This window comes from Pseudochaenichthys georgianus, chromosome 17, assembly GCF_902827115.2.
Source record: "Pseudochaenichthys georgianus chromosome 17, fPseGeo1.2, whole genome shotgun sequence".
Taxonomy (NCBI): Eukaryota; Metazoa; Chordata; class Actinopteri; order Perciformes; family Channichthyidae; genus Pseudochaenichthys; species Pseudochaenichthys georgianus.
The window spans coordinates 37,693,082-37,707,449 of record NC_047519.1 but is presented as its reverse complement, the minus strand read 5'-3'; the positions used below and the strand labels follow the sequence as shown (position 1 = coordinate 37,707,449).

General features: G+C 42.6%; 1 protein-coding gene across 1 annotated transcript; it reads left to right on the top strand.

Annotated features, from left to right (window-relative positions):
* Positions 1-1,600: 1,600 nt before the first annotated feature.
* Positions 1,601-6,265, top strand: LOC117462246 (tripartite motif-containing protein 16-like). Its single transcript, XM_034104385.2, has one exon. The coding sequence runs from the start codon at positions 3,427-3,429 to the stop codon at positions 5,335-5,337; it is 1,911 nt and encodes a 636-aa protein (XP_033960276.1). The 5' UTR covers positions 1,601-3,426; the 3' UTR covers positions 5,338-6,265.
* The last annotated feature ends 8,103 nt before the right edge of the window (positions 6,266-14,368 follow it).

Below are 14,368 nucleotides of genomic sequence, written 5' to 3'. Positions count from 1 at the left end.
TTCACAGTGTGTACAGAATATCAGTATGACAATACGACACCCTCTGTCCTTAGACCCTCACATCGTACAAGGAAAAACTTCAGAAGAAAACTCAGTTTAAAGGGAAAAATGGGAGAAACCTCAGGGAGAGCAACAGAGGAGGGATCCCTCTCCCAGGACGGACAGACGTGCAATAGATGCCGTGTGTAAATTGAAAAGATAATACATTTGCAACATGTAGTCCAAATGTTTGGAAATGCATGTGTGTATAATAGGAAGATGAATCCACGAGGATATCCATCCAGGACCGATGATCCAGGACCACAGCCACGACTCAAGATCCAGGGCTCGCGATCCAGGACACAGGACCGCAGGATCATCCATGACTCCGGATCTCAGCGTATATAGACACCAAAAAGAAAGACATTTGGGGAGGCTGGGTTAATCGGAACATGAGAGTACACAGGTATAGACAGAGAGAAGGAAGAAGTAAGATGTCCCCCGACAAACTAAGCCTATATCAGCAAAACTAGGGGCTGAATCTAATCAGCCCTAACTATAAGCTTTATCAAAAAGGAAGGTCTTAAGCGCACTCTTAAAAACGGATAGGGTGTCTGCCGCCCGAACACAAACTGGAAGCTGATTCCACAAATGTGGAGCTTGATAAGAAAAGGCTCTGGCTCCCATTGTACTTTTAGAGATTCTAGGAACAACCAACAACCCTGCATTCTTGGAACGCAATGCCCTAGTAGGACAGTAGGGTATAATGAGTTCTTTAAGGTAAGATGGCGCCTGCCCATTAAGGGCTTTGTAGGCGAGAAGAAGAATTTTAAATTCTATCCTGTGTTCTATAGGGAGCCAGTGTAAGGCAGCCAGAACAGGAGTAATGTGGTCCCTTTTCCTAACTCTGGTTAGTACACGAGCCGCAGCATTTTGAATCAGCTGAAGCGACTTGACTGACTTCTTGGTACACCCTGATAATAAAGAGTTACAATAATCCAGCCTAGAAGTAACAAATGCATGGACTAGTTTCTCTGCATCGTTTTGAGGCAAGATATGCCTGATTTTTGCAATGTTACGTAGATGGAAGTAGGCGGTCCTTGAAATTGATTTTATGTGGGCGTTAAAGGATAAATCCTGATCAAATATAACACCAAGATTCCTTACAGTCTCACTGGAGGCCAAATTAATGCCATCCATAGTTAGTATATCTTTAGATAATTTGTTTCGTAGATTCTTCGGGCCAAGTACAATAACTTCAGTTTTGGTCGTGTTTAACATCAAAAAGTTTAAGGTCATCCACATTTTTAAGTCTTTAAGGCAGTCTTGGATTTTATTTAGATGATTAATTTCATCAGGCTTGATTGATAAATATAGTTGAGTATCATCCGCATAACAATGAAAGTTTACAGAATGATTCCTTATAATATTGCCTAACGGAAGCATATATAATGTGAACAAAATAGGTCCGAGCACTGAGCCCTGTGGCACTCCATGGCTAACTTTGGTTTGCGTGGAAGATTCATCATTAACACGTACAAACTGAGAGCGTTCAGATAGATAGGACCTAAACCAGCCTAAAGCAGTTCCCTTTATGCCAACTAAGTGCTCTAGTCTTTGCAATAGGATATCATGGTCAATAGTATCAAATGCAGCACTGAGATCGAGCAAAACAAGAATAGAGACAAGTCCCTTGTCTGAGGCTATTAGAATGTCATTTGTGACTTTAACCAGAGCTGTCTCTGTGCTATGATGTGTTCTAAAGCCAGACTGAAAATCTTCAAATAAATCATTGTTTTTTAAGTAATCACACAACTGTTTTGCGACCGCTTTCTCAAGAATTTTTGAGAGGAACGGAAGATTAGAAATAGGTCTTTAGTTGGCTAAAACCTCTGGATCGAGGTTGTGCTTTTTAAGAAGCGGTTTTATCACTGCTACTTTGAATGATTGTGGAACATAGCCTGATAATAAACACATATTCATAATATTGAATAAAGAAGTGCTAATTAATGGAAAAACTTCCTTCAACAGCTTAGTTGGAAATGCACGTTAGGTCTCTCTCTCGCTCGCTCGGGCCACACATACACACACCCTCCCGGTCCTCCCAATAGCCAGTCGGTGCCTGCCGGTGAGCGTGGAAGTGTGGTCTGCTGCAAGCGGGCAGCAGGAGCGGGGCTGTCAGCATCAGCTTGTAGATGGTATTTTAAACTTGATGCGCTCTGAAGCTACGGGGCGGCCGAGGAAAACAATTACACATGCGTTAATCGCGTTAAAATAATTAGTGGCATTAATTTTTTTTTGCGTTAACGCGTTATTAACGTGTTATATATATCTATGCAGGCAGCCCTCAACATGTCTATGTGCCAATAGTGAGTTTTCCTCAACAGCTGTTGCCATGGCAAAGCATCCCTCGCCATAAAACACGATATTGCTATTACTCTTATGAAAATGGTCAAAAAGTGCTCAAACTTCACATGTGTGCTAACAGTCCAGCCGTGAAGACATATACGTGACAATTTTGAGATTTCTTCAAATGCCGTTGCCATAGCAATGCTCACCATGAAACACGGTTTTCTCATAACTTCAGTGAAAATGCTCCAAACGGCCCAAAACTTCACAGGTTTGGTAACGATGCAGCCATCAACACAACTAAGCGTATTGTGGGGTTTCATCAAATGCCGTTGCCATGGCGACAGATCACTCGCCATCAAGTTAGTTCAAAAGTGTGCAGTTAAAATATTCTGCTGCTTTTCAAAGCCTTTTCACTTTCTTTTCTTTTACACATTAATTCACTACTACGTACATCTGATATCTAACTCCTTCAGCCTACTTTCAGCTGCAGAAACCATTCAACTATTACATTATTCAGCTATTTCAGGACATTGAGGCTATACATTTAGTTGTTTATACCTTTTTTAAACCTTTTCTTTTAAATATTAAGCTTCTTCACTATTTTTCCTACTCTTCCAGTTTAACATTTCACTTTCAAAGTCAACAATTTTGATTCAAATAATTTCACTTTTCTGCATTTCTCCGCTAAGTTCAGCAACACACTGACTTGGTCTCTGTACCTAAAAGCAGCTACCATTCAACTAATAACATATTCAGCTTTTTCTGCATTTTCAACTAAATTCAGCAACAAATGTTCACAGTTTACAGCATTTGCACTCATTTTCAGCAAGAAATGCATTTTCTAGTTCTACTACTCCAACTACTACTTCTAATACAACTACTGTTGTATGTACTTACTGTACATTCAATTATTACATCAATCAGCTATTTCAGGACATTGAGGCTATACATGTACAGTAGAGGAAATAAGTATTTGATCTCCTGCAGAATTTGTAAGTTTACCCACTTATTTTACAACTAAAAGCTCTCTTCAAATGTAGAGCAGGTTGTAAGCGAGGCTCCGTTTGTAAATGAGTGTCTGCTCCTCCTCCTGGAATGAGTCAGAGTTTGATGAGCCCTCCCTCTTCCTCCTGCTCTCAGACACAGCCAGCTCCACTCTGTGTTTCCTGGTTCCTCCCCTTTAGATCCACACTGAGGAGGATGGGTGTAACCAACATGTGGGTAGAGCTGATAGGCTACATTCACTGCACACACACATGCTGTTCAGATCACAGCTCTCATAGTTTCAGCTCTCAGGAAGTGAAACTCAGACACTCGCTGCCACTGAGAGGAGAAATGGCGCAGAAAGGAGTTCAGCTGGACCGGGAAACCTTCTCTTGTTCGATCTGTCTGGATCTACTGAAGGATCCGGTGGCTATTCCCTGTGGACACAGCTACTGCATGAAGTGTATTAAAGCCCACTGGGACGGAGAGGATGAGAAGGAGATCCACAGCTGCCCTCAGTGCAGGCAGAGCTTCACACCGAGGCCTGTCCTGCTGAAAAACACCATGTTAGCAGCTTTAGTGGAGGAGCTGAAGAAGACTGGACTCCAAGCTGCTCCTGCTGATCTCTGCTATGCTGGAGCTGGAGATGTGGCCTGTGATGTCTGCACTGGGAGGAAGCTGAGAGCCTGTAAGTCCTGCCTCGTGTGTCTGGCCTCTTATTGTGAGAAACACCTCCAGCCTCATCATGACGCAGCTACTTTTAAAAAACACAAGCTGGTGGAGCCCTCCAAGAAGCTCCAGGAGAACATCTGCTCTCGTCATGACGAGGTGATGAAGATGTTCTGCCGCACTGATCAGCAGTGTATCTGTTATCTCTGCTCTGTGGACGAACACAAAGGCCACGACACGGTGTCAGCTGCCGCAGAGAGGACTGAGAGGCAGAGAGAGCTGGAGGGGAGTCGACTAAACATCCAGCAGAGAATCCAGGACGGAGAGAAGGAGGTGAAGCGGCTTCAGCAGGAGGTGCAGGCCGTCAATGGCTCTGCTGACAAAGCAGTGGAGGACAGTGAGAAGACGTTCACTGAGCTGATCCGTCTCATGGAGAAGAGAAGCTCTGATGTGAAGCAGCAGGTCAGATCCCAGCAGGAGAGAGAAGTGAGTCGAGTCAGAGAGCTCCAGGAGAAGCTGGAGCAGGAGATCTCTGAGCTGAAGAGGAGAGATGCTGAGCTGGAGCTGCTGTCTCACACAGAGGACCACAACCAGTTTCTGCTCAGCTACCCCCCCTCACTGCCAGCCCTCAGTGAAGCTACACACTCCTCCAGCACCAACATCCGTCCTCTGAGCTACTTTGAGGACGTGACGGCGGCCCTGTCAGCAGTCAGAGACAAACTACAGGACGTCCTGAGAGAGGAATGGACAAACGTCTCACCGACTGAAGTGGATGTTTTACTGCCAGCAGCAGAGCCCGCCACCAGAGCTGGGTTCTTCAGATACTCACAGGAGATCACTCTGGATCCAAACACAGCAAACACACTGCTGGTATTATCTGAGGGGGGCAGAAAAGCAACATACATGGGACAACATCAGTCTTATTCTAGTCATCCAGACAGATTCACTTATTATGCTCAGGTCCTGAGTAGAGAGAGTCTGACAGGACGTTGTTACTGGGAGGTGGAGTGGAGAGGGAGAGGAGTTTATGTAGCAGTCGCATACAAGAATATCAGCAGAGCAGGGAATGAATCTTTCTTTGGATACAATGACAAATCTTGGTCCTTAGCTTGTTTCCAAAACAGATATTCATTTAGTCACAACAGTATCGACACTCCTGTCTCAGGTCCTCCGTCCTCCAGAGTAGGAGTGTACCTGGATCACAGAGCAGGTGTTCTGTCCTTCTACAGCGTCTCTGAAACCATGACTCTCCTCCACAGAGTCCAGACCACATTCACTCGGCCGCTACATGCTGGAGTTTGTCTTCATGGTTGTGGTTGTGGAACCACAGCTGAGTTTTGTAAACTGAAATAGCCTGAAGTCATTTGAGGAACTCTTCTACTTCTTAAACTCATTGTGTCCATCATTGTTGCTGAGAGCTGATTGTTCATGTCTTCACTGCACAGAGATCAGCTGTCAATCAAACATGATGGGATGTGCTTTAACGTCTTCTCACGAGTTGTTCTGTAGATGCTGGAGTTTCTTCAGGCGGCGCTCCTTCCTGTGTCTGTGTAGCCGTGGAGGCTGTCACTGCTCAGGAGGGTTGCTGTTCACCTCAACTCATATTTCTCTGCATGGAAATGTAAACTTTGCTCTAAATACTTGTTGAATATCGATATTGATGTATTTGTATGTTGTTGTTTCTCTTGTAAAGCTTGAGTCTTCAGAGAGAAAGCACCAGAGCTTCTCTCATTGTAGATATTTTATTCTGGCCACTTTCTCAACAATAGAGACATTTATAATATGTTTTATTTTGACAGATTATATATTATTGTTGCCCAAATTAAGTAACAAATGAGTTCCCCAGATGGTTATAACACTTATTTCATCATTAAATGTTTATTTAAAATTATATTACTTACCGTCATGATCATAATCAATAAGTCAATCAATTATTATTCTCCTGTCAATAGCTTAGAGTCTTTGTTTGGGAAATACATTGTATAATATTGCAGTTATTTCTCTGCAGACTAATTGTTGTTGTTGTTGTTGTTGTTGTTGTTGTTGTTGTTGTTGTTGTTGTTATCCAAATAGAAAGTGGGTACTCTGATGTTTTATAGAACATTAATTATCATGATAATAATCAGCAAGTAAATCGTTTCTGATTCTGTTTGAAATAGCTGAGATTCTGATGGTGTGGATGAAGTGAAACTGGTCATGAAATCATTGAACAGACTTTACTGATGGGATGTGTGATCAAATTAAATGTTTGGATATTAATAAAGGTTTGTCTTTCAAAAATAAAAAAGGATGTTCTTCTTGTATAATGTCCAAGGTGCCATAACATTTAATAATTTTCATTCAAATGATTTCACTTTTCTACATTTCTCCGCTAGGTTCAGCAGTTTGTAGCTAAACGCAGTCGCCATTCAACGGTTACAATATTCAGCTTTTTCTGCTTTTTCTAGTCTAACTTCTCCTGCCTTCCTCCATGAAACTACTGGCTTTCTGTGGTGAGTATTTCACTATATTTAAATGTGTATACTTGTGGAAGCCCATTCTCTGAAAAGGAAAGTTGCATAGTTAACAATGGTGAAAGTAACTTAGTACATTTACTCAAGTAATGTAGCCTACTTAGGTATACTTCGGGTACTTCTACTTCCACATCATTAATACAAATCTGCATATGAACTAAAGGTATTAAAGAAATGAAGTGCAGTAAAAGTACACAATTGACCTCTAATATGTAGTACAAGCAATACATTTATGCAAGTAAAGTAAAAGTACCTAAAAAATGTACTCAAATGTTGAATTAATGTGTTTATATATGATATATATATATACTATTAATTTACTCACTTTACAAAATGTGCTCCATATTGACGAATTCCAATTAAAGGTCACCTATCGTGCTATTATTAGGCAATAGCATAGGTCTCAGATATATACAAATATATAAAAAACATGTCTATGAAGTGTTTTGCTCAAAAAACCAAACAGATCACCCAATCTAGCCATGCCTCATATCCTCTATTTCACTTCCTGTTACTAAAGTGCTGATTTGGGGTATAAAGCTTTTAAAAAAGGAGGGGGCTGAGTTCATGCGGGACCCGGCAGCTACTGACTAAACTTGTCACGATCACAGGTACAGATCAGAACCCAATAGCACGACTCAGATACAACCAGTGTATAGCAATGTTCAGTTTATTCAGGTCAGGGACAGGCAGGGTCAGAACCAGGACATCCGTCAGACACGCAACCAAAACCAGACAGGGGGCAGGCAGGAACTCCAGATCCGTAAACAGGCAGGCAGGGATCAAAAACCGGGCAGGACAAATATCTAGGCTAGAGCACAACACTCACTGGAGAGCTTGGCGGAAACGACAAGACAATCTGGCAAAGGACAAGTGATAGTGAGGTGGTATAAATACTGTGGAGTGATGAGGGAATGAGTAACAGGTGAGGGGAAGGGCTGGGAGACCAGGTGAGGGAAGTGAGCTGATTACAAGGGCCAGGAGGAAGGCGGGATCTGAAATGACAGGAGAGTTTAGATGAGCCACCAAACAAACAATAATAGAAGTGTCGAACTTGTGACAGAACTAAATGCTGCCGTGATGAAACGCCATATCATGGATTATCAAGGATCTGAAACAGTCTGGAGCTCAAAGGCTTTCTCTCTTGCCGGTTATACCACAAGGTGAGTTCCTTTCTACTTCCTGCTTCTTCACACACATGCTCTCCAGTACAGGTTAGCTCTGAGTGTTAGCGATGCTAATGTCAACACCGACCAGATTACGTCCAGAACAGTCGGCATTGATTCTGATATTACGTCATATCGGACGCAAATCTGGATCAGCTGTGTTGTAGCCCCGTTTTTAGAGATGTGGGTACGGAGGAAAAGAGAGAGGGTTTTATTTTCTGACGCTGCGTGAGTTCCCTGACGCACCGGGGACACATGTTGATGTATAAAAGACATCAAAAAGTGCATTTTGCATGATAGGTCCCCTTTAAACAACTCATATGTATTTTCTAATGATACAAACAGGATAATATCATATTTTATAATAATACAACTCTTACATTCTGCACTAAGAGTACTTTTACTTTTGATACCTGAGTACATTTAGCTGATAATACTTCTGCCCAATAGACAATAAATAGATAAGTCTTTGGAAAGTTCAACACTTTTCTTCTGTGGCAGTCTCAAGCTGCATGGCACTAAAATAATATATTAAACTCTTGAACTTTTTAAAGGCAAAAAAATACAACTTTCAGGATTAGATTCCAATCAAAAATCTCATTAAAGGCAACTTTTGCAATGCAGATGCTCGAAGAGGCAACGGTATTGAGGCGCATTGATGCAGATGAGATCTTGATGTGTTTTTTATGGGTTAAACCTTGATAATAGATTTTTTTATTACCAGAGACTTCCTGGTGATATGAGGGAAATGAAAAGCAATTTGTAGGGGGCAAAGGTTCCTTTTTATGCCTCAGTGAAAATATCTTCTGTTTTGGAGAAATCGCAAACGTTTGACTTTTCTGCCTGCTGCTTTCTGGCATCTAATTTAGCGTTGTATCACTCCTATGCATTGCATCCACAGAAAAGTGTGTATGGAATGCAGATCAAATCTATCAGATATCTACTCCCAAGCTAATTCGTTGTATCACTTCAAACCTTGAATCAAAATAAGCCCTGATGGAAAGTGTGAAGAAGGGAACTTCGTCACACTTTCTCTGTTGTTTCCCCGACTCAGACTGCAAGGAATCTGGGTGTTATCCTAGATAACAACCTGTCGTTTACTGCAAACATCGCTGCTACAACCCGCTGCTGCAGATACACGCTTTTCAACATCAGGAAGATACGCCCACAGCTGACCCAGAAATCGACGCAGGTTCTGGTCCAGGCTCTCGTCACCTCACGCCTAGACTACTGCAACTCCCTCCTGGCTCGTCTACCTGCATGTGCCATCCGACCTCTGCAGCTCATCCAGAATGCAGCGGCTCGTCTGGTCTTCAACCTTCCTAAATGTTCCCACACCACGCCGCTCCTCCGCTCCCTCCACTGGCTTCCGGTAACTGCTAGAATCCACTTCAAGACACTGGTACTTGCGTACCATGCTGCGAATGGATCTGGCCCTTCCTACATCCAGGACATGGTTAAACCGTACACCCCAGCACGTGCTCTACGCTCTGCATCAGCCAAACGGCTCGCTGCACCCTCGCTGCGAGGGGGACCCAAGTTCCCATCAGCAAAAACACGTGGGTTTGCTATCCTGGCTCCTAAATGGTGGAATGAGCTCCCATTGACATCAGGACAGCAGAAAGCTTACACACCTTCCGGCGCAGACTGAACACTCATCTCTTTCGACTCCACTTCGAGCGATAGAATGACTAACAAAGAACTGCTAACAGAGCACTTATATACTAATAAAGGACTGGCTTATCTAAAGCCAGTTGAGTAGCACTTGAAACGATTGGCTCTTTGAAACCTGATGTTCTTATATGATTCTGTTTTCTTCAAGGTTGTGTCTTCCTGGTCGAATGTACTTATTGTAAGTCGCTTTGGATAAAAGCGTCAGCTAAATGCAATGTAATGTAAATGTAATGTCACGATGGACTGACGGCTTCAGGCCGGGTAATATGGCACTTTATTAGCGTGATTGCACAGTATATGTTGTCTGTGGCTGATGATTGTGTGCACCTGGTGTCCTGTGTTGTCTCCTCCCCCCTCACCTGTGTCTTGTTGTGCTGATTAGAGTGTGTGTATGTAGGCTCTGCTTCCCTGTCTGTTGAGAGGGCTGGGTGTGTGTGTGAGATCCTTGTGGCTGCAGGATGTGTGAAAGGAGAACCGCAGGATTGAGGCGGTGAACTTTGTGCCCATGATTTTAATAAATGCCCACGTCGGGTTATATTTGTGGACGTTCTGCGTCTGCCTCCTTGCTTGGTCTGGGCCGCTCAACGGTCAGCTTCACAGAAAGTTATCTTCTAAAATGCAATGCTGCCTATTTCTTGGACTTTACAGCATTCGAGGAAGCACACGTACTGTTTGTGAGATCAGACAGATCCATGAGGCTCAGATGCTCTGATGTTACTGACACGATGTGCAGACTTCTATATGTCTTTCTCAAATCCCCAGAAACATTGACTCAATCCACAGATCAACATTTGATACGATGTTTTCCCCAGAAACACAGACCGAAGAGATTTGTCTTGTTGGATGTAACGTTACGGGCAGCAGCACTGATCATCAAAGTAGGCTTGGTTTGTACAGTCACTGAGCATGCTATCCGCTACAGTGAAAATAAACACGGATGGATTTGTATCTGTTCTCAGTTCCAGATGTGGATGTTGTCCGTTCACTGAAGTCAGAGAGAGAACACAACCAAAGAGACTCTGATCACTTGTTTGTTAGTGTTTAAAAGGAGGGATCAAACACACTCACCAGGCCTGGTTCCACTGGTCTGCTCATTGATACTCATGTGCACAAAATACTAAAATGAAAGTCGGCAGAAGAAAGGTACCGCTATAATTGCTACTTTTGTGTGAAAATGACCAAATTATCTCAGCGTTAAATTATCATATGCAGTGTAGTGTTCCCCCCGGCAAGAAAAGCCAAAGGCCCCTTAACCTATTTGGACGCGCATACACGCATCCACCCCCGCCTTCAAATAAGAAAACACATGCGAGTTCATGGCTACTGTAGACAACGTTCTTGTTGCTCTGTGTTGTTAAAGGTGGGGTAGGTAAGTTTCAGAAACCGGCTCGAGATGCACTTTTTGTTATATTCCATGGAATGCTCTTAACGTCCCGATAGCAATGAATATCTGAAGTGCTTTGACAACAAATCCATAAAAAAATGTCATCTGTAGAAGCCGTAATACTGTAAAAAGTACAACGATGGCCTACCTGCCTGTCAGCCTTCCATCGGGGCACAAACTGATCTCGTGCCCTCATTGGTCATGTGCGCGTTCGTGTGTGTTGGAGGAGGGGCTCTGTGAGGAAGTGGCAGATTTTCTCCGGTTGTGTATTTTCAAATTCTAGCGATCTCGAGCCGGTTTCTCAAACTTACCTACCCCACCTTTAATGAGTGAGACACACCGGAGTTGAGGATCTGTGGGGTTTATTCTCCCAAAAATATCATTTACAATGTAGGCATTTAGCAGACGCCTCATTCCAAAGCGACTTACAATGACCAATTAGGGGGGCTGTGGCTCAGTGGATAGTGTGTGTTGAGATCTTCATAGTATGGTGAATACTTAAAACGAAAGTTAGTTATAATCAATTATATTCTTGAATAACCCACAATGAAAATGCTTCATATGTTATGATTTTCTATATTTACAGTATAAACAAGTGGTTTGTTAAGTTGAGTGTAAGGCCTGTAATGGTTTATGGGTGTCACTGATAAGAGAAGAGACAGTTTCTTCCCTCTCCCCTCACACGGTACACAGGGAGGGGGGCTCCTGACTTACGGAAAAACACACTGAGGCACCAAAAAGGTGGTTGTGTCATAGCCGAGAATGATATTTTGCAAGTCCTGCAGAGTAGGGGTCATGTCCTTTTTACACAAACATGGGAAGGTGTGTCTTATGGCATAGCCATAGAATATGTCTGGTCATGTCCAGTCCTGTACATCAGAGGCCATGCCCAGTTTCCACACATATGGGTGTGGAGGAGGGGTCTTAGGTTTCTACATCCTGTTGTAGAGCATAAAGACACTGGCGGAGAGCGAGCAAGCTGAGAGAGGGGGGGGGGGGGTTCCCCTGGTATGCTCTCTCCCTGCAGAGCTGGGTTAATAGCTCTCGGTAAGGTTCTCTCAGACTTGGTAAATATCTCTCAAATGTCTTGGTTGAATGCTGAGTGAATTACTTTGTGAACTGAGTGGAATGATTTGATACGTGATGTGTTTGTGAATATTAGGCCCGCCACCTGTGAGGAATCTTCCTCCGACTTTATGCGGATAGGAATGGGTTTTGAATGTTATTCCCACCACAGGAAAACATAGGTATGAAATTGATGTGAATTGATTTGGTGAATGAAAGCTTGAATGTGCTTTTTATTATCACCGGTCTTTTATGAGGAAATGCCTCGAAATTCTATCGGGAGATTTTAAATGTCACACCTGAATTGGGCAGTTGAACTTACAAATTATAGTAATAAATGTAAAACTGTGAATTAAAGTTTCCTATTAGAACATGATCACAGCATGATGACTGGTTTAGTATGATTATAATGTTGTAAAGAGAGAAGGTAAAAACCCTGTATTAGTTTGGACCTATTTTTCTTCAACTTAAAAGACATCTGTGCTCTCCTCTCCTGCTTCGAAGGTAAGATTGCACCCTGCCACACTCACACTTATACGGAGCCCCCTAGGGGACATGGAGAAGAAAAATAATAATAATTTGAACAAAAAAAAAAGATCTCGCAATACTTTTCATTTAGTACTTCCTGGTCAGTTCGGCTGCTACGGCAACACAGAAACCACAACAATGGAGTGGTTCATCGATTTTACTTTGAGCTTGGCCTTAAATATAAAGATATAACATCAGTGCTTGGCAATAGGCACAGGTTTCACACATAGACTGTATATATAAAAGGGTTTCACATAAGTGAAGACACCTCAAGAGAACACTCAGAGCGAGGGGACATGCACGTCCTCTGAGCTGAGTTATTGACAGATTCGAATTTCGCGGATCAATAACTCATGAACATAACGTTGTAAAAATACAAACAACATGACTTTACAATCATAGCAAGGTAGACAACGAGCTACAGAGTCGTTTTATCAGAACAGTTCGATACGCGCCGTCATCCGAACTAAACATCAAGAATTGGTCACAATCTGCAGCTGGAGGAGGGAGAGGAGTGCTTAGGGACCGTCTACAAACTGCAAAGGGGTTTTGCGAGATCTCGCAAAACATTTTTTTTTTTTTTTTAAATAATTTTTTTTTTCTTCTCCATGTCCCCTAGGGGGCTCCGTACACTTAGGTAGGACCACACCTCATTTACTGATATCAAAATCCTTCGGGATCGCTTAAACAGATTAAAGAGAGTTGTCTGAATAGAAACAGCAGTTCATTGAACCTGGTTCTCCAGGAGTTAGTAGAGGTGAGATCTTGCTGACGTTGGTGGATCTGAGCCAAGCAGCAAACTTACATAGACTCAATAACTTCGGTCAGGTCAGTTAGTAGGTCTGAGTAATTTCCCGGAATAAATGATCAGCCCTCACCGACTCTTACATGTGCTGGACTTCGAATCAGGGGATAGCAAGTTGGAGTCCCACTGCAGTCAGCATGTCATTGTGTCCCTGGGAAGGACACTTCACCCCAAGTTGCTCCTGTGGGGATTGGCCACAGTATTGAGTATGTAAGTCGCTTTGGATAAAAGCGTCTAACAAGTGATATGTAATGTTAATGCTAAGTGCCTTACTCAAGGGCACACTAGTAGTGGTGTTCCAGGCGGGATTTGAACTCACAACCTTCCGATCATCAGCCCACCTCACGAATAGACCACCAAAACATTTTATTTTTATTTGTGGCGGACGATATTTAATTGTAAGGGAAACACTGCAGTGTTATCCAAATGGTATCGTGTGTGTGTTTGTTGGCTGGGAATCAGGTCACGGTTAAAAGAGCCCAGTCATTAAAATCAGATTACTTTCCTCTTGTGGAATAAAGCCATTCTTTCCTAATTTGGATATAATTGGTCAACACAAATACACTGAACAGGTAGAGGATTAGTTTGGAGCTCCGAGTGATATCTGGGGATTATACCGCGAAGACATCTTATATTAGAAAAGGCTGTGGTGAAGCTATTATGCAAACACAGAAGTTAAATTAATTTCAGAGCCGTGATCAGAATAATAATCCTGCTGTCTGAATCTCTTCCTGTTTTAGTTTAGCTGTCTGTTGAAGCCACTGATCTTTATCAAGTTATATGAAGGTAAAATATGCCTCAAAGAAGATGTCAGCTATTCTTTTTCTCATCAACATTGTTTCTTATTATGTACACAGTAACTATTGTTAATTTAAATTGGTTTCCAGCCTGTATTACATCTCAAACTATGTAGTAGAGCTTACATAAAAACAACCTGTTATCCTACAGATCCAACTATTGTTTCTTTTAAATAGAAGTATTCAGAGGTAGCTGTCACAAACAGGTGTAGTGTTAAGGCGCACAATATGTCACCTTCATGTATCAGGAACAAGCTTTGCTGAGTGTGCATGCTGCTTTTGAGCACCGCCCTACTTTAAACCGCTCCAGTTCCACCCGGTACATGAGGTCAGGACAAACACTGTTCCTCTGGTAGGCACTGACTGACGGGAAAGACATTAGCCAATCACAATGCGTTTTCTAATGTTATAGGGGCTTCGACTTAATAGTATTCTCCTTGATTCATTCATTA

Bases quoted from the DNA above. Each gene is read 5' to 3' on its own strand.
- LOC117462246 (XM_034104385.2), top strand. From the start codon at position 3,427: ATGAGTCAGAGTTTGATGAGCCCTCCCTCTTCCTCCTGCTCTCAGACA.